General features: G+C 38.3%; 1 protein-coding gene across 1 annotated transcript; it reads right to left on the bottom strand.

The window, feature by feature from the left end:
• Positions 1–13,515: 13,515 nt before the first annotated feature.
• SPCS3 (signal peptidase complex subunit 3) lies at positions 13,516–23,466 on the bottom strand. Its single transcript, XM_002709480.5, has 5 exons — positions 23,051–23,466; positions 20,603–20,676; positions 18,242–18,318; positions 14,596–14,711; positions 13,516–13,671 (listed from the first exon to the last, which is right to left on the bottom strand). The coding sequence occupies exons 1-5, from the start codon at positions 23,191–23,193 to the stop codon at positions 13,539–13,541; spliced, it is 543 nt and encodes a 180-aa protein (XP_002709526.1). The 5' UTR covers positions 23,194–23,466; the 3' UTR covers positions 13,516–13,538.
• Between the last annotated feature and the right edge of the window lie 65 nt (positions 23,467–23,531).

The raw sequence follows: 23,531 nt of genomic DNA, 5'->3' as shown, positions 1-23,531 counted from the left end.
TTCAAGTCCTAGCTACTCCACTTCCAATCCAGATTCCTGCTATGGTCTGGGAAAGCAGCAGAGGATGGCCCAAGTCCTTGGCCCCTGAACCCATGTGAGAGACCCAGAAATTCTTGGCTCCTGGCTTCGGATCAGCACAGCTCCAGCCATTCTGACCATTTGGGGAGTGAACCAACAAATGGAAGACCTCTTTCTATTTGTCTCTATCTCTTTCTGTAACTCTTTCAAATAAATTTAATAAAATAAATTTTTAAAATGCATTTTTATTATTAATTTCTGTTTCTATTATTGATTGAACTAATTTGTTTCTTTTTTAAAGGAGCTGTATTCATAATGATTTACTAGATGACAACCAATATTTTAAAAATAATTTGGAATAAATGAGAATATTCCCATAGTCCAAGTATTATTTTGTGAAAAGCTAACTATAATTTTGTGTGTGTGGTCTGAGTACACCAAGAATGCACAAAACATGCTGATATAGGTCAATTACCTTTCATAAATTCTCCTGGACATTTTTTTGAAGATTTATTTTGTTTGAAAGGCAGAGTGACAGAGAGAGATCTTACATGCACTGGTACACTTTCCAAATGATCGCAGTGGCTGAGGTTAGGCCAGGTAGAAGCCAGGAGCTTTTTCCACATCTCCCACATGGGTGCAGGGGCCCAAGGACTTGGGCCATCTTCCACTGCTTTCCCAAGTGCATTGCAGGGAGCTGGATCAGAAGTGAAGCAGCTGGGTCTTGAATTGGCACCCGTACAGATGCTAGTATTGCAGGCAGTGACTTTATCTGCTATGGCACAACACGGGTCCCTGCTGGACGTTTTACTTCCTATAGAAGGGCTCTTTTCTGGGAGAGAACTGACCAGCACAGGAGAATCTGGATGTGGAAGGGTATGTTCCACTGGCATTGTTTGGCAGTCCCAACCATGTAGTGCAACATATCTGTCTCCTTTTATAAAAACTTTGCTGACATGTCCCCACACTTAGCACTTAATGCAGCACTCATAAAGACAGTGATGAGGCAGGTTTTTTGCTTAGTGGTTAAGATACTGCTTGGGGCAATTGCAGCCCACACTGAGTGCCTCAGGTTGAGTTCGGGCTCTGATCCCAATTTCAGTTTCCTGTTCTTGTGCACCATAAGAGGCGGCAAGTGATGGCTCAAAGGGTTCGGTATTTGCCACCATGTGGAAGACATGGGCTGAGTTCCTAGCTCCTGGCTTTGGCCTGGTTCAGTCCCAGCTGTTTTGAGCATTTGGAGACAGAATGAGTGGATGGAAGATGTCTATCTTTTCTTTGTCTAATTGTCGCTCCCCCTCTTCGTGGAGGAACGACACAGGACCCTGAGCTGTTCTTTCGTCTGCTCGGCCCTCCCCGGGTTTGCTGCTGGTTCTTCCCGGGTTGGCTACTGTCCCTTCCACCTCCGTGGAAGGGCGGTTCCCCCTGGCCACTTTCCCCACTTCCGCAGGGGAGCGGCACACCGCCGGCCGGCTCTCTCGGGGCTGCACAGGTGTTCGTTCCCCTTAGATGTTCCTGGTGCATGTTGTCTCTCTCCTCCTTTATAGTCCTCCTCTGCCAATCCCAACTCGGCTGCCCACACGCCGAGTATGCTGCTCTCCTCCAATCAGAGCAAGTCCTACAGTTTATTGGCTGAACTGGAGGCAGCTGTGTAGAAGCTGTTTTCTCCTCTCCCAGCGCCATATTGTGGGAGAGCATTTGCATAGAATAAGTCTCAATTCCAGTAACTCAGTCTAGTCCGAGTTGCTCCCCACATCTAATAAATTTTAACTGTGTTAAAAAAAAAGAAAGCAGTAAAAGTCATCTGTGAAATTGGAACACTGACAACTTTTCCAAGTTTTTCCTTAGAGTCTGAAAAACTTATCAGCTGACAGATCACAGAATGGTCAATAGCATTCAGTGAAAATCAGCCACCCTAAGCCCAAGCACCATGTATAAGTTACTTGGGCAAGTGAAATTCCTTGGTATTTTCATGCAGGTCAAAGATTGTCAACTATCTGTGAAGTTAAACTTCCTTGCTAAATCCATCAGAATTTTGGCAAGGCGATTTGATGTGACCAGTGACATGTTATACCCTTGTTTCCAATTCATGTTAATATCTTTATTCTTTGACTGACACTGCAATTGTTTTTTACTTCATTTCTGAACTTTCTAGGACAACTGGGGCAATCTGAAAGGCAGGGCTGTTAGACTCCCCACTTTAGTAGAAAACAAGCCTCGTCCCCACTGACAGTACAGAGTGTTTTGAGGAGCTCTCTGGGTTATCACACCTCAACACAAGGTGTAAGCACACTACAGGTGCTGGGACATGGGCAAATGAGTAATATAAAACTGAGGAAGGCTGAGGAAAGCCTATGAACTGTACCAATGCCAGTTTCTAGGTTTTGATACTGATGTACACATACGATGTCACCATGAGGGAAAACCAGGCAAAGGGATACATGGGACCTTTTAATGCTACAGCTTCCAGTGACCCAGTAAGCATTTTTCCAAGAATTAATAAATGACTATTTTTTTAATGAAGCAAGCTGGGTTTAGATTTTATTTATTTATTTATTTAAGATGCAGAGTTACAGATAGAGAGAGGTATAGGCAGAGAAAGGTCTTCCATCCACTGGGTCACTTCCCAAATGGCCCCAGTGGCCAGAGCTGGGCTGATCTGAAGCCAGGAGCCAGGAGCTTCTTCCAAGTCTCCCATGCGGGTGCAGGGGCCAAAGCACTTGGGCCATCTTCCACTGCTTTCCCAGGACCTAGCTGAGAGCTGATCTGAAGTGGAGCAGCTGAGACTCAAGCTGGCGGCCATATGGGATGCCAGTGCTGCAGGCGGACGATGAACCTACTGCACCACAGTGCCAGCTCCAATAAATGATTTTACATGACACAGAATCCCCTTTCCACCCACCAGCCTCTTTAAAATTTGAAATTATTGTTAAGTTACTTAACAATAATGTATTTCTAATTAGTAGAAACAGGTAGACAAAGGGAAAATTTTAGGATATATTAATAGTGTTATAGTAAGATTTCTTTATTGGAATGATTCTCAAGAATTGTTAAGTAGACAAATGATCAATAGAGGAAATAATAATGTAATACTCATATTTTTAAATGAAAATAAACATTTAGAATTGGTAGAAAAGAAAAAATATTATGTTGAGGGGCAAGCATGGTATGCAGCAGTTAAGTTGCTGCTTGGAATTAACATATCCCATTATTGGAGTGTTAAGGTTCGAGTCCCAGCCCCACTTCCAATTCCAGGTTCCTGCTAATGTGCACCCTAGGAGACAACGGGTGGTGGATCACGTACCTGGGTCTCTTCCACTCACATGGGAGAGCTGGTTGGAGTTCCTGGCTTCTGGCTTCAGGCTAGCCTGGACTTAGCTATTGTGGGCACATGGGAAGTGAATCAGAAATGGAAGATCTCTCTTCATCTATCTCTCCATCTCCCTCTCCTATCTCTTTGCCTTTAAAAGAATTTTTTTAAAGGAGGGGGACACCTACTTTGGAGGGGATCAGTCAATGACTTTCTCTAAGCTGAGCACAAGCAAATGATTCTCGCCCTCCAACTTATACATTCAATGTCAAATTTTTAGACAATTCCAAGTAGCCCCAAAATGTAAGCTGATTAAAGTAATTAATTTACCATCCCTTTACATGCCTTTAATAACTTTAAAAACCTTAGAGAAGAATGAGTGCTTGGCACAAGGGTTAAGATACTGCATCTTGTATCAGAGAGCCAGGGTTAGAGGCCCAGCTTTTCCACTGACAATTCAAGCTTTCTGCCCACTAAACATCATGGGAAGCAGAAGGTGATGGCTTAAGTACTTGGATCCCTGACACCCATGTGCAAGACTTGGATTGAATTCCAGGCCCCTGACTTCAGTCTGTCCCATTCATGGCTGTTGCAGGTGTTTGGGGAGCAACCCAGTGGATGGAAGATCTCTCTCTAAATCTCTCTCTCTTCCTGCCTTTCAAAAATAAAATTGATGATTCAAGGTTTAAAAATAAATGAATTATCAAAATTTAAAAAGAAGAATTTTTTTAAAAAAAATTAGATAAGAATTTAAATAGAGATACTGAGTAAATATTCATCTAACTAAATTTGTTGGTTTATAGTAGAATATGAAGACTTGGGGATCAGCAAAATATTAATCCGTAAAAGTTACAGCTCATTTCAGATGGAGTTTCTTCAGGTTCCTTTTCACTTTGATTAGGATTGTAACAAATCACCCTGACCATTGTACCTTCCTGATTTCCGAGATGGCCCTGCTGTTAAAACAGAGGATTCTGTGTTTTTCTTAGCTCTCCTAACACCGATGGCAATGTTGAATATTTTCTGAACCTTTTCTCATGACACCCTTGTTTGCCTGTTTCTATAAAACTCCAAGCCACTTCCCTTAGCTTGAAGACACTCTTCTGAAAAAAATGAATGTTCTTCCTATTGCAACAGCCAGAAGAAAATCATCTCTCATTTTGTCTTTTACACCAACTTCCAGTTTAAGTTTTACTATTTCCTTTTTTTTTTTTTTCTGGACCTTTTGGTGCAACACAGTTAAAAGTAGGAAACACTTTTCCCAATTTTTAGGATTATTAATAAATTAATCTAGACAACTGAGCTAAGAAATGAATTTTACCCATTACCAGAAAAAAATAACTTTGATATTCAGAGTATGTGTGTCTTTAAATTAATGCAAAGACACTGGGGTAAGAATTGCTTTGCATAATGTGAAACAACTATACAACTTATAATTATTTGTAAAAGAAAAAGCATGTGCTTTGCCAAGAGACTCTATATGTCCTGTTTAATTCCAGGGTTAAAAGCTTTACAGTTACCTTCCCTATTGACATTAGACAAGTTACTTACCTGTGGTTACATCTACTTTCTTGTTTTGAAAAGAGGAACAATAATAAGACCTAATGTTGTGAGCATTAAATAAGTTAAATATAGGCAAAGCACACATAACAATGCAAGGCACATCCAACTCAATTGTATCAAGCAAAATACTCAAGCAAGTTATTCTGTTAGGAAACTGAATCTAACTTACCCAAGTTCACAAAGCTAAAAAGTGGCACTATCAAAATCCATACATAGATATTTCTGACTTCAAAGCTCAATCCCTTGTTACATCAGCACCACATAAACTAGCAGAAAAGTTCAAGGAAAAATCAGATAAATGTGATTGTATTAAGAACTCTGACTTATCAAAATGCACCACAGAAAGGACAGTGTAAGGTAGAGAGTGTAACACAAGTAATTACCAAGGATTCAAATTGAGAATATATTAAAAAAAAACACTCCAAAAAATCACTAAGAGGCAACACAAAATAGGCCAGAGAGCAACATGCACTTTATGAAAGAAATCCAAATGAGCAACAAACATATGAAAAATCTAACATTTCAGTAATCACGGAAACACAAATTGTAACCCAAATAAGCTTTCATTTAGACATTTACCAGATGGCAAAAACCAGTCTGCAAACTCAAATGTAAGCTAAGTGTAGAAAGAGAACTCACACTGGGAATAACCACTTTGAGAAAAAGCAGCAGTATGAGTAAAGATGGTGATAGGAATGTCCCAAGACGGAGAAATTCCCTGTCTTGGGTACATATTCCAGGGCAATGATCTTCAGTTAGGAGTAATATGAAACTCTGTATATAGGGATGGACTGTGCTGTGGAGGTCAGCTCTTCTCTCTCATGTACTTTTCAAAATTGAATTGATTGAGAATGGGGCCAGGATTGACAGTCTCTTTCCCATTATTCTCTTCAAAATCAGCCTTCACAAAAGAAAGGCATGTCCCATGCAGAATTACTATGGTGCATTGCTGCAAGCTATAAAACCTTGGGGACAAGAATATTGAAACAATTCTCTGAATAAAGCACCATAAATTATCCCTCCAACATCTCTAATTTCATCAAGTTATAATTACTTAGCAATTATTTATCAAAATGTCTGATACACAATGTTTTGATCAGTTGTACCCTACTAACAATTACAGAGTACTCTAAACCTTAGAACACTGGAGTCACAAAAAATGCTCGAAAGATCAATTTAAACACTGATTTTAAATTACAAACAAAAGTAAGTTTGTACTGTGAAATATTAACATTTACAATATGCCAAAAATTATTTTAACAAAATTAAAGTTTTTAATAGTTTTTCAAAAACCACTAATGCAAGCAAAATTTTTGTTTTGTTAAGTTTAAGCATGTTTTGAAGATCCCTTTCCTAAAGAAACTCTTGGATACTTACACATGGCTACCTGTGCAAAAGTGCTCCCAACAAATGCCAACCAACATATCAGGTAAATAAACTATGCCTATTAGACCTACAATGGATTGCTCTGGATGACAACGAATTACTGTGTAACAATGAAAATAAACCAGTTTCACACAAAATCACAAAAGAATCAAATTTAGTGTTTAGTCAAATCAGCAAGAAATACAAAAGGTCCTATGGTAAAATCCCTTTTATTCATAACCAAACTTAAAACTATATTGCTTAGGAAATCTGTTAAAAATCATATTACACTTTTAAGAACGGCCTCCCCATGACAGGAGCATCCTGTGCCATGTCTTTGGCTACTTCCCTATGGAATTGATATCCCCAGTTCTTGCCATGTGACATGCTTTAGCCAATTAAATGAGTAGACATGAAACTTGTCTCTCTCAGAGGCTCCAAGAGTTTTCATCAGTTCTACTGCTCTTTGCTGTCCTAAAAGGAAGTGTTCTTTGAACCCAGATGGAAAGAAGAGTACATGCTAAATCAACCATAAGCACTCATTGACCCGAGATACATGTGTTTTAAGCCACTAAGATTGCCCTACTATTCATAATGCCAGTGGAATTTAGTGATAGAATGCAACATAGGTGGTAAAAAGTCCATGTAAAGAAGAAAAAAAACAAAACAAAACAAAAACATAGAAGTAAAGACAGTTGGGAGTATTGAGTGATCTGGCAGGCTTGGAGCAGTGCTATTATTCCATTTGTGGATTTGAGTAGTGGTTACAGAGGTGCCTGCTTTATAACAACTCAACTCTATGCAAATATCTCATGTACTTTTATTCTTTTTTCCAATTGAAAACATTAAAAAGGCAACAGATGAAAAATGCATTGATTGTCCTCTGCCTAATCTATTTCAAATATAAATTCCTTCATAGCCTTCTTGCATTGTCAAGCCATTACTACCAAAAGATATTTCGAGTTAACTTTTCAAAGTAAACAACCAATTCAAGGGCTGGCACTTGGCATAGTGATTAAGTTGCCAGTTAGGGTGCCCACATCCCACATCAAAGTATCTGAGTTCCTTTCCCAACTCAGGTTCCTGATTGCAGCTTCCTTTTATTGTCAGTCAGTCACAGTTCAATGCACAGAGTTACTGATTCCCAGCTCAGCCCTTTGGCCATTGTTAACATGTGGAGAGTGAACCAGCAGGTGGGGGTCACCCTTTGTGTGTGTGAGATAGAGGAGAGAGGAGAGAGAAGAGAGAGGGACTCAAATACAAAAAATAAATTCAACTGTTCTTGAAAAGTTTATTGAGAAACCAGACAAAACACCTGTTTAAAGCAATATTAATTGACCACACTGATTTTCTTGCTTTTTGTTAGTTCAATTCATTTAGCAAATATGTATTGTGTATAAGTTAGTTTCAGGTCACAAGTACTTTGAAGAATGATGTAGGGGTCGATGCTGTAGTACAGTAAATTAAAGCCTCCACCTGTGATGCCAGCATCCCATATGGGCACCAGATCTAGTCTGATTCAGCTCTCTGCTATGTCCTGGGGAAGCAGTGGAAGACTGCCCAGTGCTTGGGCCCCTGCACCCACTTGGGCGACCCAGAAGAAGCTCCTGGCTCTTGGCTTCAGATCTGCGTAGCTCCGGCCGTTGCATCCACTTGGGGAGTAAACCAACAGATGGAAGACCTTTCTCTCTGTGCCTCTCTCTGTAACTCTACCTCTCAAATAAATAAAATCATAAAAAGAAAAAAAATGATGGAAAGGAAATAAAGAGGAGGGAACATGAAGTGCAGAAGTCCCACAACAGGATTCTGCTTGGCAAGTTTGAGGATAAGCAAGGAAGTCAATAGTGATTGTGGTATATGCTATATCATGATGTGCTTTCAGTCAAGCAAATTTTGTTGATGCTCCTTTTATCAAAGCTGTAGGAATCCAGCAGTTTTTGATGGGTCCACGTGTACCTGCACATGACAGTTTTGCTCTCAGTTATCAAATCCACCTGGATTTCTCAAACTCTCAAACCCATCTGGACAACTCTAGATCAAAGTTGTCACAAACATTAAGCAGTATCCAGCAAGAGATCTTTTGTATATCTGAACTGCATTAAATAATAAATGTTACGGGAGAGGAACAGAATTATAGACTAGGTCAAAATCAGAATTAAGTTCTCAGTGGACTACTACTAGGGTGGAAATATTAGACCTATCAGGTAACTGACAAGTGCTTTAAAACCCAATCCTTAAAAGCAAAACCAGAAAACAAAGCCCTAAATCTTTAAATCTAATACTCTCACCTTCTGAAAAGACTTAATGCTTATACACTAGACAAGACACAGAAAAACCACTCACAGTACTCAACTGGTTATTTCTTGTTGAAATACAAGTGGCCAATCAGTATGAGCTGGCACACATGAGCAGAAAGGAACAGACGACTAGCAATGGAAGACAGATTTCTGCTTCCTAGCAAAGTTGCTTCTGAAGAAACGACTACCCGTAAGATTCCCCAGATACTGCTTGCAGAGTAGTGCATATCATTCTCATCTGAGTTGCTGGTGGGTGACACTCCTAGGCCAAGGAAGTGTGTCTTCTCTGCTCCTTTCCTCCAACCCATCAGCCAGCTTTTAGTCAATGGCTGTAAACTCTGAGTCACAGTCACTAGATAACCAGGCACCTGGGTTTTTCAGTCACTTCATATGGAAAGCTGCCTGAATCTCATTGGTCTGTTTCCTTAGGCTACTACAATTTGATGTTACCTATTAACAGCACTTAATGCCATGTAATAGTATTTAATAGGGCTCTCAAATATTGAGCTGAGAGTAACATTCAAATAGTAATCAGTGCATTCTTATAAAATGGCATTTGCAAACGTGCAATAGAAAGTATGATTTCCAATTAACAGTCCCTGGTTGTGTCTGCATACATGAATAGTAAAAGCATTTATGGCATTCTTAAAGCAGCAGTGCAGGCTGCCAAAGCGGAAGAAGCCCAGACTTCTTAAGTACAGCTGGGCAATACCCACAACTTTAGACTTTATGAAGACCCAATCCTCTCTGTGATTGACTATTTCAGATCCTCAGTACATCTCAAGGCCCTCCTCCTTCCCATTCACAGCCTTTAGATTCCTCCCCTGGACCCCTTCATATTCATTTACTGGGAAGGTTTACCACCATTCCGAATTCCCAACAAGCAAAGTGGGGCTTAGGGGCACAGTGGGAGATTTTAGCATAGGCACAGGTTCATTTCGTCTCAAGTATTAATACTACTCATCAGCCCCTCTATTTTTCAATTCCTATATGACTTACTTCCAACCACACTGAAAATATTCCTAAGTGGGGTGTGTATAAACTGCACTTAAGGAAGGGCTTCCAAGCTTCTCCAACCTTGTAGTTTATTGGAATATACAAAGGTACACATATTGATGTTTCCTTTCTGTAGCCATAATCCATTAATCAGGCAAGAGCATACCAAAACCAGAACTCTTGCTTTAACTTTTCATCTGGAAAGAAGTAAAAAAGTATAGGAGTATCCACTTCAGGACTACATAGAAAGTCCAGCATAGGATTCCTCAGGTTGGATCTCTAGCTGACCTTCTATATCATCCTTGACAGAACAAAATCAAGTTAAAAAATATTTTCTATTGTTTTGATGGAGTATTTATTCTGTTTCTCTGAATTCATTGGCAAATGTTCTGAGAATTACTGTTTTGAGACAGAATAAAAATCCCACAATTCAGTAATGTATTGGTCAGGCAGGCAAGCCAGATGTGCAGTAGCAGTAAGCGAACAGAGCCAATGGCCAAGAAGCTGGTAGAGCCTCGGCAAATATACCAGTCCTTCAAACTGAGTCAGCTGAAGCCATTTCTTCCTAAGCTATACATAAAACATTATCTTGAGCTTGTTTTCTTAAAGTTGCGTCTGTTGGGGTTTTTCCACTGCTATTTTAAAGTAAAGCAAATATCTGTCTCATCACCAGCCACGAACTGTTGGTTCTGTTTTGAAAAGTCTGGGAAAACACAGGTCATAAAAGCTGTGGCAAGAGTAGCACAGTACAACTGAACTTGAAGGAGGAAAACCAGTCATATCTAATGTCAACAGGAACTCAAGAATGAAAACAACAAAAAATGGTAGCACATACACAGAGTGCTACCTACAGTCCCTGTGGTTTGGCCACATCAGAAACATGACTCCATTCATCATCAATATTTATTGGGTGCCCATCATGTGTGAGGCACCAGCTAGGTGCTAGGGAATAAACAAAGGAAAATCTGACAGACTGCCCTCACAGAGCTTACAGTCTAGAACAGGAGCATACAGTCTCTGGAGAAGGTATTTTAGGCGCAGTTCACCTCCCACCACCCACTCCCACTAGAAAAAAATAAAACTGTTCAGTTGACAATACTTGGTTTTTTCCAGTAACTTCTTCACATAAAAGCATAAATCTGAAAGTCTTTTAAAATGCATACTTTTACTTGTAAACAAAATTCACTTTCATTAGAAAAAAGGCTGAGTTTTTATTGCAATTAAGAAAATCCTCAAATGTATATTCAGTATTTTCATGAATTTCTTATGAAGGTGCTTATTACCAAAGTTCCCAGCTCATGTTCCACCCCCACAAACCCATTTCAGGCCAATTCAAACCATTACAAAATACCTCTGTTATGTTAGCCTATATCTCAAAGACTCAAAGCTTTAGATTTCTAGCTTTAGACAGAAAATAGCAAGAAAAAGAAAAGAAGTTCATTATCACTTTAAAGCTCATCTCTTACAGCTATTAATTTGCTGATTAGACCCACCAAAGAGCTGTGATTTCAAGAAAAGAAATTTAAAATAGAACACTGTCCTCTTATATTAAGAATTTCTGAAGCTTTTTGTTATGTTCTTTTTAAGCACAAAATTATAATCAATTAGGGGAATATAAAAACACTGGTAATGTCATTTATTCTAGGTCAAACTGCCAGAGAAAAAGGTATAATGAACCCAAGATTTTAAAATTAATTCATCCTAACTGTAATTACTTCAAGTAAGTGTCTTGCAGTTGCTTTTCTCACAATCATCTCTGTGTCCACTTTTCTAATCACACTTAAGATTTTCAGAATTCTGAAGCATTGTGTCTTTGTACAGACTTTATGAGCTACCTTTAAAATGTCAAGACCAAAGAAAATGGGTACCAAACTGAACACAACTTTATTTTTTTGAATGTAGAATTAGATGAACTAATAAAGCTGTGCAAACTCAAAAATGAGTTCCTGAGACACAGGTTCCTTCTTTCATGTTGGAACACTGTCCTGAGTAGTTTCCGTTAGATAAAAACAAAACTTCATCCACATTGTACTAGTTGGGCCTCTCTTTTTTTCTCACCAAACTCCGAGAACAAACCCAATTTATAAGCACTGACACCTGCAGATTTTGAGTTTCCATGCCTATGTATCTGTATCAAATAAACTTTCTAGTGTAAAATCTAATATAAAGTTTGACCAGTATGAATATCTTCCTGACCTCCCATTACCAAGGTGCTTTTCCTGTTCCATCTCTTTGCCAAACAGCTAAAACAAATTTTATAGGTGTATAGTAAAAGGACCACCACTTAAGTTAACTAGTTCAATTCTGCCAATTTACAGATTAAAAAAAACTAAGACCCTAAAAAGCTTAATAAAAAGGCTGGTAGCCATGATATTCTTTGACTTTCCTGCTAGTTTGAAAAAGTCTTATCTACATGCTTTTATATGAACTATACAATTACATATAATAACTATTAAAATTAATATAATTAAATAGTGATGATTTTCATATGAGATAAATGGAACAATTGCTAGCAATTAATTTAAACTATTCTTAGAAAATATTAGCCCTTTTGGTTACTACTAACAGTGTAACCATAGTATTTAGTTTTGCTCTTGAGGGTAACTGATTTGAAGTTGCTACCTTTAAGTATATTTCTTTGTCCACTGCAAAAAAAAAAAAAAGTTAAATATGATTATATATTCAAGAATGTATTGTGTTTAATTTCTAAATTATTTTAATTACATTCAGATTTTTCTCATACATTTTATGTATGTAAAGTGAATTTACGCAGAGAAATAAATAAGATATCCCTATTATATGAGTTATTGGAAGCTTCAGGATAACCAAGCATACTATGGAAATTAAAAGTGAAATTTTACTAGTCTGTATTCTGAGGTATTATAAAAAGGTAAGCTTATAGAATCAGAATATCTGGTTCAAGTTTTAACTCCCATTTTTTTGCTAGCTATATAACCTTGTAGAAACTCAATAAACTTCTGGGTTTCACTTTCTTCATCTGCAAAAAGCTAACACTTGTACTACTTATCTCATTTGACTGAGGATAGAATACAAGAAAATACACGAGTGCTTTGTAAATAGAAAAGCACACCACAAATACTGGTAATTATTATTACCCCAACAGTTATTAAAGTGTGGACCTAAAAAAAAGTGTAAATAACTAGCACTTAGTGGCACTAGGCATGCTCACTAGAACAAACTTAAACTCTGAGGGTAAACCATGCAAACATTTTCAACTTTCAATGGCAATGCTAAAAAAAAATTATACAGATATAATACAATGGAATGTTTTTAGAGAAAGCACTGAAAGACACACATTTGGTTAACCTAAGAGATTTAAAATGAGTTAGAATGTTTTATAGCTAAATATAAAGAGGTATTTAGTCTTTAAGTGAAAAAAATTACTAGTCACCTGTAAGAAAAACAAGTGTCATGGGCATTCTAAAGACAAGTGGAATAAAATTCCATTACTTTTGGCTTTTTTTTGTAAACCAGGCTTCTAACAAATAACCATATTAATTCTTTCAGTAATCTAAGAGACAGAAAGAAAATGTCTACTTCTAAATCACATCCAATGTGAACTTGCATGAACGCAAGGCATAAAACAGAGTTCTTATGACTCTACAGGCACCTGGAAGTTTAACCACCCTTCATGCTCACTTTAATTTCCATAAATTCCCATAAATAATAATGGAAATAGAGGGAATAGTCCAACTTTTTTTTTTTAACATATAGTTATTATGTAGTTGCCTTAGTCTCATAATGCTCCACTCTTAGTGGCTTTGTTTGGAAAATTTGGTTTAAGTAGCGCACTAACCTTTTTCTTCAAATATGCCTTTTGATGTTAGTTCTTACACCAAGAAAAAAAAAAAAGAAGAAGAAAAAGTAACAAGCAAAAACAAATGAAAACAAATGAAGATGCAAGGGAAGAGACAAATGAGACACAATTCATTAAGTATAAAAATATTTTGTTTCAAATTCAGAATAATTTAATAACTCTTCGTTATTTCATATGTATCTGGAAATGGAACAGACACATGTCCTGATCCTGTCACAAGAGGTAGAATTCCAGCATTTGGTACAACATTCCAAGATAGGGTCAAAGTGACATTCCTGTTTCCCCTGTAAAAAGACATAATAATAAAGAGAAGTTAGTACAAATATTTGTTGCTCAATAAAAGCATTTTAAATCAAATACTGAGGTATTAGGTACTTTAATCATAACTAGCTATTCCTATTAGGAATCCTTACTTCCGAAAAGAACTATTTTCTCATGTCATCTGAAATCCAAAGACAATGGTGGAAAACACCAGCCTCACAACTACAAGTATCTCTTAATGACCAAAACTCACTCATTGATGAAATTAATGGAACTACTAACCAAAAGTTTTAAATGAGTAAAATACAGCAAAGATAAAACGAATAATAAGCCAGGAATCAGAAGATGATTCTTAAAAGCCTAATTCTGGCATTATCTAGATGAGCAAACCTGAACAAACTAAAACATCTTACTGCCTGATATTTCCATCTGGAAACACAGGCCTAGTTTGGTCAAAATAACTCTCTTCTTAAAAATCCCTTCTAAGTTTAGTCACAGAGCATTCCATATAAAAATTATGAGAGATCAATCATTCCAATGCCCAGTGAAGTTTAGGCAAGCTAAGAGAACAAACAGAAACCTCACACTCAACTACTAGACCTAACACACTGCTTCCTCATTAAGGTTTCCCTAAGTCATGTTCAGAAAGCAGCCCTTCAATCTGACAATCACAACCACCTACCAACAAGCCCATTCTTCCTATATACATTGGTAGACACAGTAGGCCTGTAGAAATTTGATTATTACATTTCACATACTGTAAAAGAACTGATTAGTTATCTCCAATTTGTATTTTTACCCAATCTTTCAGTTCAGATCTGTATAAATACTTCTTTCTCAATATTCCTTCTTTTTACCCTAATGTTTTTCCTCAAAATAAAAATACATCTTTCACTCACTTTCACATCTTAATAAAACGTAAAAAAATGACAAAAGAGAATGCTCACTTGAGACCATTTCCATCATCAAAGAAAAAATACTTTGTTTTCATATCTTTCAACAGCAGCTTCGGGTTATCACCTCGCAGAACAATCTTGTCCCAGAGGACAACCTGGTTCAGAGCCTACATTAAAATGAAAATTAATTAGATAACTTATCAGAAATGACATTTTATCACTTTAAATTAAAGCATTAAAAAGCAAATAATTTCACATATTAGTGAATCCAACTGTAATTTTAACAAGTCTTTCAAAGTTGGACTCACTAATGTGTACAGAAAATGACAATAAGTGACATAGATATAAAGGGGCAAACTTTTCTTGGAGTAAAAAAGGATACTGCCATAAAGGAATTCATTTCTTCACTTAGGTCAACTGTATTGCTTGGGGCTCTTACAGTTCATAAAATGTTAGACCTACTCATATGTTCTCTCCCAGAAGTAAAATCCTTGGAGAAACAAAGATACTAGAGAAAAAATCCTCAGAGGGTACGTATCCTTTTAAATCATTCTTCTCTTCAATTTCAGAGCCCCCCCCCCCCCCCAGCTCAGAATAGAGATTGATGGTGCCAGGAAAACAGAGACAAAATCCTTGCTCCATCACACTGTTATTACAAATTACTCTGCCAGATTATGCCAAGAAAATTCATGAATCGCTATGATTTGTAAATGATCAAGGAATCAATAAAGAAATTAGTATCAACATACTAGTTGTGCCAGGATAAATAATTAGAAATTTAGGTATACTCATCATAAGAGTACATTTATTTCAAAAATTCTATTGAACCTCAAGGAATATGTATACATTCATTCTATTTATTGATTGACTGATTTCTACTTCATGAGGAAGGGAGAGGGAGGGAGAGAGATCACTTTCATTCACTGGGTTCATGCCTCAAAAATCCCTCAACAGCCAGGTCTGGATCATGGACAAAGCCAGGAGCCAGCAACACAAACCAGGTCTCCCACATCAGTGGTAAGAACCCAACTACTTACTTGACCTAACACTACTGCCTCCCAAGATATACATCATCAGGAAATAGGAGTCGGGAGCTGGAGCCAGGTGTCAAACCTGTGTGCTCCAATCTGAGATGCAGGTGTCTTAACCACCAGACCAAATGTCTGCTCCTTTGAGTTGTTACTCTAAACTTCAAAAACGGAATTTTCTGTTTGCTTCTTTTAACATTTTGTTGGTTCTCAAGGGCAAGAATCAAAATTTATTCATCCCAATGTTTCCAGTGTCTAACAAAGTATCCAGCATTTTGAGTACCCATATGCTCAAAGTAAACATATAATGAAATGAATACCAAAGACTCCAATTAACTTTTCAAACTATGAAACAAATCTCACTAATGTGTCATTCCAATTTAAATTAAAAAAAAAAAAAATGCTGATTCACCTTTGAATAAATTTATCTCCAGGTCACACTAATGATAAATATAAGGATAACTCGAAGACAAACAACATGTAACAACATTTTACTTCCAAAGATTTCATTTTCATATTTGTAAGCTTATCACTTGGTACCTTTAGTGTCAACACTGAAGCAGAACCTAAGATTTGTTTCAGCAATAATCTAAATACATGTGGCAATCTCTCCCCTACCTGCAACAAAAGGTCTATTACAATACATGAATAGCTTTCAACCTTAAATGAATCATTTAGATTGGTTTTAAGGTAATTTTTAGCAATATAATTAAAATTTATTATAACTATAATTTAGAATTATACAGTATAGTCCAAGTACTCAGACTGATGTATCCCACACAATTCTGAAATAAAGGAAAATAGGTCTCAGTAAACAAAAATTAATTAACTGCAGACATATGGCTAATAAGCTAGCAAAAGAGCTCACTTGATCTGTGTTTATTTCAGACTAAAATGGATTTTTAAAATCATCTCAGATGATTCAAAAAATTTTAATAACTTGCACAGCGTTTGTTTTTTGCTTTTTTTTTTTTTTTTTTTTTTTAATTTGACAGAATTAGACAGTGAGAGAGAGAGACAGAGAAAAAGGTCTTCCTTCTGTTGGTTCACCCCCCAAATGGCTGCGATGGCCGGAGCTATGCCAATCCGAAGGCAGGAGCCAGGTGTTCCTTCCTGGTCTCCCATGCGGGTACAGGCGCCTAAGCACTTGGGCCATGCTCCACTGCACTCCTGGGCCACAGCAGAGAGCTGGACCGGAAGAGGAACACAGGGACTAGAACCCCATTTCCTAGGTAATTCACAGCACAGTTTAGCAACAATCTTTCTGATCTTGCCATGTGAAACAGTCTCCAGGCATTTTGATCACAAATTGTTTGGAGCACAAACCCCCAAAACATGCATATTTATAAATGACATGTGTGTGTATACACATATAAAACACACATGTAGTAGTTAAGTAGTATCACTGATAGTGAATAAAATTCTCATTTCAAATAGTCTTCTTATCCAATGTTCAATTGTCTTAGTCAACCCTTTATTATATTACTTTTTTTTAATCCTTTAATATGACTTAGCAAGATCAACAGAAGTAGCAGCTCTGACATTTTCCTATTGTTTACACATATTTGTGTCCCATTATCATTATCTTCAAACTGTAATTTCTTTGGAGGATGAAAGAAATGTTTACATTTTGTGAGGGTTATTTAAAATCGAGTAATATAATCCATTTCTACACTGCAATATTCAGCAAAATGCTAACAACAAAAACCCACTGATTAACTTCTTGCCCTATAAATTTCCTCTGAATACATGTAGTATTGCAGAAGACATGACCATCTGACTTAAGGACTTAACAAGAGTATTAACATCAGTTTAAGTAGCAAATATTAGGAAAGCTTAACTTCTTTCCCTTTTACTTTAAGTTGAGATATTTCAAAGTATTTCAGAAAGTTAATGGAAATTAAAAGAAATTGATTTTGGTGCAAAAAATTACAAAATCCAAGCATACTTTTTCCAGAATACTCATTTTCAATGAATTTCTTAAGACCCCCCACAAATGCAAGAAGTTCAAAATTTACACCAACATCAACATGCCTTTTAATTTCACTTTCCAAACTTCTAACCTTTGCATATTTGCTTTTATTTTAAAGGCAGAATAACAGAGAGATAACATACAGAGAAATCTTCCATCTACTGGTTCACTCCTAAATACTCTCAACAGCCAGAGTTGGGCCAAGCTGAAGCGAGGAGACTGGAATTCCTTCCAGGTCTCCCACATGGGTGGCAGGGACCCCAAGCACTTAAGCCTTCACCTCCCGCCTCACAGGGTGTGCATTACCACGAAGCTGGAATTGGCAACAGAGTCAAGACTCTCCAGGCACTCTTTCAACGGATTTGGGCATCCCAACCAGCATCTTAACTACTGCCCCAAACGTCTGCCCCTCTACAAACTTTCTGAGGTACCTTCATACATTACTAGAATTACATATTTGTTTAATTTATACTCATGAATTTCTTTACATGTACATCATTCTGAAGACCATAATATCAGACAGCCACACACAGAGAAAAAGAGAAGCAACCAAAGGAGTTTTCTAAATACAGCCACCTCTCCATAGGTTTGTGACTTGATTTTACTAGGCTATTCAGGTCAGTTGTTTTGTATATTCCTTCATAAAGAATAATATTTTAAACAGCTATGATGTATATATACAAATACATATACTTACATTATTTTTTGTTGAATATTCAGCTGATAAATAAAGAAATAACTGCTTCACATTCCAATCAAATATATTCTCAAGATGTAAATAAATTAAGGAATATGTAAGTCATAAAGCAGCATACAACTTTTAAAGTGATCATAGATATTCTTAGCAATATTAGTACTAAAATAGAAAAAAGTGGCCCAGAAACATACTGAACCACTAATTTAATAAAAATTTGTAGCAGATATACTGTAAAAATCAGTGCATTCTGAAGCAAAAAACACAAAAATCAGTATCCTCCTTTGCTCCTCCAAGCCTTATTAACCAAGATACTTTTATTAACAAGAAAATAAAAAAAGAAATCCAAATTTCAGTTTTCTATAACAGCAATTAAGTCCAAAAGTATGGACTTAGTATATGAAATACATGATTCCACCAAAGTTCTAAGTATAATCAACCACCACTATTTAACAATAAACAAATATAAATTAGGTCCAAGTAATTAAGCAAGAATAATAAATTAAACAAGTTACTTTTGCACATAAATACCAGCAGAGGTCAAAATGTCTCAACACAGGAAGTGTTTTAGTAAAATGCAACTAACTCAGCACCAGTCTGGCACCATTTGGCTTTCAGGATGGGAAGCAAAAAACTTCACCAAAATTAACTACAAGGCTGTTGTCATTACTGAGAAATGAGCTGAGTATTTGGATCTTATTTTTATATGAAAATTGCTAAATCATTTTATTATGTGCATTTATATACTAATAGCAACACATCTGTTATATTCCACTTTTAAATATGTATAATCACTAAGAATTACTGTTTTAAAACTGGTAAGTTGTGGATAGTTCTTTACAAGTACAGGTACTATTTCCAGTATTGTGAAAATCTAAACTACATGTAAACAATGAAATTGATAACACATAAATATGCTAGTTGTATTAGAAAATTTCACGGCAATTCCCTGAACACAAAATTACTACTTTCACACTAAATTTAAATTCCCTCAATATTTCTTAAATGACATGAAGACTTAAAAGTACATATACAAAGTCTAGTCTAAGATTTTTCTGATATATACTGTGTTGCCTAAAATGTCAGTATCAACTAATTCGCAGTCTACTTAATTTTTTTGAGAAGCACTGAGAGCAAGAGAGACAAAGGAAAAAATGAGAAAGATTCCATTTACTGTTCACAAAAATACCCACAATGACCTAGACCAAGGGTAGAAGCCAGGAGCTTGGGAACAAAGTCTAGGAATCCCACTTGGGTGACAGGAACCCAACTACTTTGGTCATCACTGCTGCTTCCCATTAGCAAAAAGCTAGAGTCAAGAGTAGGCTGGAGCTGAGCATTAAATCCAGGTACCGATACAGGACCAGAGCATCTAAACCTGCATCTCAATCACTCACATGCTCCCTCTTTTATTCCACCTATTGTCTAAATCCAATCATTTATTTCTTTAAAAAATTCAGTTTTTCCATGCAAGTAAGAAAGGCACATCAAGTAAAGTGAAGCATATGATCTACTCCATTTGTTGACTGTTGCTTTATATAAGTTCCAACTTGAGTCTCCATAACTGTTTTTGATCAGAGTCTTAACAGGCAGGTAAGATCAGGCTGATATGGCAGAGAACAAAAATGTCAGCATATTAATCTATGATCCTAAGAAGATCAAAGTAACCAAAGTAATCTGAGCTATCAAGATGAAAATCCAAGAAAAAGAAAATTAAGACGTCTCTGATTCTTATTAAAGAAAGAATTATAATGGTCAAATGCTAATGTGGTTTAAAACAATCATTTTGATAATGGTCTTTCAAATTATAATAATACAACTCACTTCTTAAACATGCTTCTCTCAGCTATGAGAAGAAATGAATATATTTGCTGGGACTTTACATAAAATGCTTCTAGAAAGGGTGGATATAAGCATAGTGGTTAAGATGCCTGCACCCCATATCATAATGCCTAGGTTCCAAGCAAGTTCTACCTCCTGACTCCTGCGTATGAGCTTCCTGAGACACAGCTGTGATGGCTCAAGTAATCAGGCTCCTGCTACCCACTGCACAGAAATGAACTGAGTCCCGGCTTTCACTAGGGCCAGCCAAATGACCTCCAAACTCAGATTCAATCTTTTCTTGTCTATACAAGAATCAATCTTTTCTCATTTATATTTGAATCAATTTAATGTTTTCATGAAGAATTTAATGCCCATACAACTAACATAGAAATTTGCAAATTTTCTCAAAGTGTGAGTGACTGTTATCTTACTAATAAAAATACAGGTACAGGAATTTCCAAGGTTTGACAGATTCTGAGGGACAATCCTACTCACTATAAAACTACAGAAAAAGCAATAAAATATTCTCTTAAAGGATATCAGCAGTTATATCAAATGTAATGAATCCCAGATCACTTCTTTCTCTAGGTCCAGTGAAGTCTTCCACATTTTTTCTGGAAGATAAAAGTTTTACCATCCTTCAAACATAACATCATGCAAAATCCATATAGTTTCTAAATAAAATTAAAGACAGGATCCACTTGTGTGAACAGGTGAAATAGCAACCCCATAAAGAAACCAGTAAAATCCACAGAAATCTGCAATTAAAAACAGGATAAACATTGTAATCAAATATCAAAGTAGATCTTCAGCTGTTTTCATGTGCCTTAAGAGAATCTCTCCCAGCTCAATTCACAATAGTCAAGATATGGAATCAACCCAAATATCCGTCAACTGAGGACTGGAAGAAATTATGGAATATGTACACCATGGAATACTAATCCTGTCATTTGCAACAAAATGGTTGCAACTGGAAAACATTACACTTAGTGAAATAAGCCAATCCCAAAAAGACAAATACCATATGTTCTCCCTGATCTATGGTAACTAATAGAGTACCTAAAAGGTAATCCATAGAAGTGAAATTGACGTTTTGAGATGGGATGACTTTGAACATTGAACAGCCTGTTACCTGTATTGTTGAGGAACAGTTTTGTTTTTATTTTTCCCATACTATTTGTTGAACTCTTTACTTAATACAGAGTTAATCTTATGTGTATAAAGTTAATTGAAAATAGATCCTAGTAAAAAATAAGAATGGGAATAGGAGAGGGAGGAGGAAGAAGGGTGGGAGTGCAGGCGGGAGGGAGGGTAGGGTAAGAAGAATCACTATGCTCCTAAATTTGTATTTATGAAATGCATGAAGTTCACATACCTTAAAGAAAATTTTTAAAAATAAGAGAGAATCTCTAACATCATCAGCAACAAAAACGCTAAAAGGAACTATACTTTATGTAAAAGCACTTTTGTAGAACAGGTAGAAGAAAATTACAGATGACTTCAATATGGTGTGAAACATTACACGTGTTACAAGTGTACTTCAAAAAGCTCTTGGGAAAACAAATCAAAATATACATTTATTTTGGTGCAAACGTTTTTTAAAAAACCTATGCATAGTTTCCTCATACTACACATTTTTCATTAACAGATTTTGGAGAGGACTCATACACATGGATTTCAAAAACGTTTGGCCCCAAAATAAACTTCAATCTTTTAACTCCATTTCCATGAACTTTCTGAAGTACCACGTATTTACTGAGTGTTTATTACTGCTTACTGTGTGTCTGATCCACTGTGCATTTTTCAAAATTACTCCAAACAATCCTAACAAGCCTACCAGTCAGGTATCACTTTCACTTTAAACAAAAGGAAATTAAGACCCCAAAAGGTAAGAAACTTGTTTAAGACCACAAAAACATGTGTTCAATGTTCAGTATGTGTCAAGGTCTTTTAAGCCCCCATATGGCTGCTGAGGGCAGTGCGGCTTCCCACCCCAGGGCTATCTGATGTCAAACAGTATGTACCAAATATTGATATAGCGAAAAGAAAAACAGGAAGACAGACGGAGAGGGAGCGAGGAGAGGGGATGGGAGGGGAGGAGAGGACAAAGGGAGGGAAGGAGGGGGTCGCTATTACATAACTGGCTCTTCAGGGATTCTGACAAAGGAATTAAGTAAACTAAGGCTGAAGAATGAGCAAGAACGAACTGAGTAGAAAGGGGATGAGAATTGGGAGGGAAATGCTGCGTATCAAAGATAAAAGCAGTAGAGAGAAAAAACTACTTAAGAAAAAATCTGCAATCGAGAACGGACACTGCCATTGCAAAACCCGAATGTTGGAAGTTTTCAGAGTTATTTAAGCGGGGGGCTCTGGAAAAGACGACGAATGAAGAAACTCAAGCCCTGCCCTAGCAGCAGGCTGGGGTGTCCAGTGCTCCCCGCGCACCCTGCCACTTTCCCTGGCCAACTTCGAAGCAGATGCGAGGAGTCACCGCCTTCGCAAGACGGCGAGACAACGGCCACGGGCATGTCAAACGGGACGAAGTCGGCCTACAAGCCGCCCCTCGGCCGCCGAGAGAGGCCAGCGACGCCGGGCCGGACCCGGGCGGCGGACCCCTGGGGCCTCGCGTCCGACCCCGGCCGGCAGGGAGGGCGGGCGGCGCCGCGGCGCTGCTGTTGTGTTGCTCCCTCATTGGCCAGCGCGGGCGAGGGAAGTGAGGAACAGGAAGGAAGCCGAGGCGCTGACCCGAGGAACACTCAAAATTAAAATTTAAGAGCAAGCCCGGGAATTTACGGTGGAGGAGTGAGAGTTCCGACGGGAAGCCGGAAAAGCCCGCCAAGTCCACCCCTGACGTCCACCCTCGCCGACGAATGGCCGCCCGGGAGGAGGGGACCACGGGGAGGCGCGGCGTTCTGCCGGCAGCCCCGGCCCCAGCCCGGGCCCGATCCGGGAGCCCTGCCCCGCTGGCCGGGCCTCGGCCACACTCACAGCATGATCCGCGAGACGTGTAGCCGCACCGGGACGCTCCTGTCTTTGAAGGCGGTGGTGATGAAGCAGCCGAAGGTGAGCGCCGCCATCACGCTCAGCGAGAAGGCGAACAGCGAGTTCGCCCGTGACAGCACCGTGTTCATCGCGACCGTCTCCCGCGAGCCCTGGCGCTACACGCTTAGCCCGGCTCCCGGTCAGGAGGCGGACCCGCTCCCAGCGATCCGCGCCGCCTGCGGTGCGCACGTTCCGGGGGCGCGCGCCGCCACGGCCCCGCCTCCTTTCCGGTCCTCCGACGCGAGCGCGCGCGCACCCGCCTCCCCGGACACACCCACCCGGCGTCAAGGATCGGGCTTCGGAAAGGGGCTCCCGAGCCGCGAACCCGCCCCTGCTCCCCGGGCCTAACGGCGCCGCCAATCAGCGACGGGCATGGGAGGGGCGGGGTTTCGTCGCGGAAGACCCGCCTCCTTCAGTGCCGGCGTCT

This window comes from Oryctolagus cuniculus, chromosome 2, assembly GCF_964237555.1.
Source record: "Oryctolagus cuniculus chromosome 2, mOryCun1.1, whole genome shotgun sequence".
Taxonomy (NCBI): Eukaryota; Metazoa; Chordata; class Mammalia; order Lagomorpha; family Leporidae; genus Oryctolagus; species Oryctolagus cuniculus.
The sequence above is the reverse complement of the archived record's forward strand: the minus strand, read 5'-3'. Positions and strand labels throughout refer to the sequence as shown.

Excerpts from the sequence above, each read along its gene's own strand:
- SPCS3 (XM_002709480.5), bottom strand. The coding sequence starts at position 23,193 with ATGAACACGGTGCTGTCACGGGCGAACTCGCTGTTCGCCTTCTCGCTG. Across the intron at positions 20,677-23,050 it reads CACGTCTCGCGGATCATGCT|AAAAAATGTGGAAGACTTCA; the intron begins GTGAGTGTGGCC and ends TTTATCTTCCAG. Across the intron at positions 14,712-18,241 it reads AATATTCAACAAAAAATAAT|GCTCTGAACCAGGTTGTCCT; the intron begins GTAAGTATATGT and ends ATTTTAATGTAG.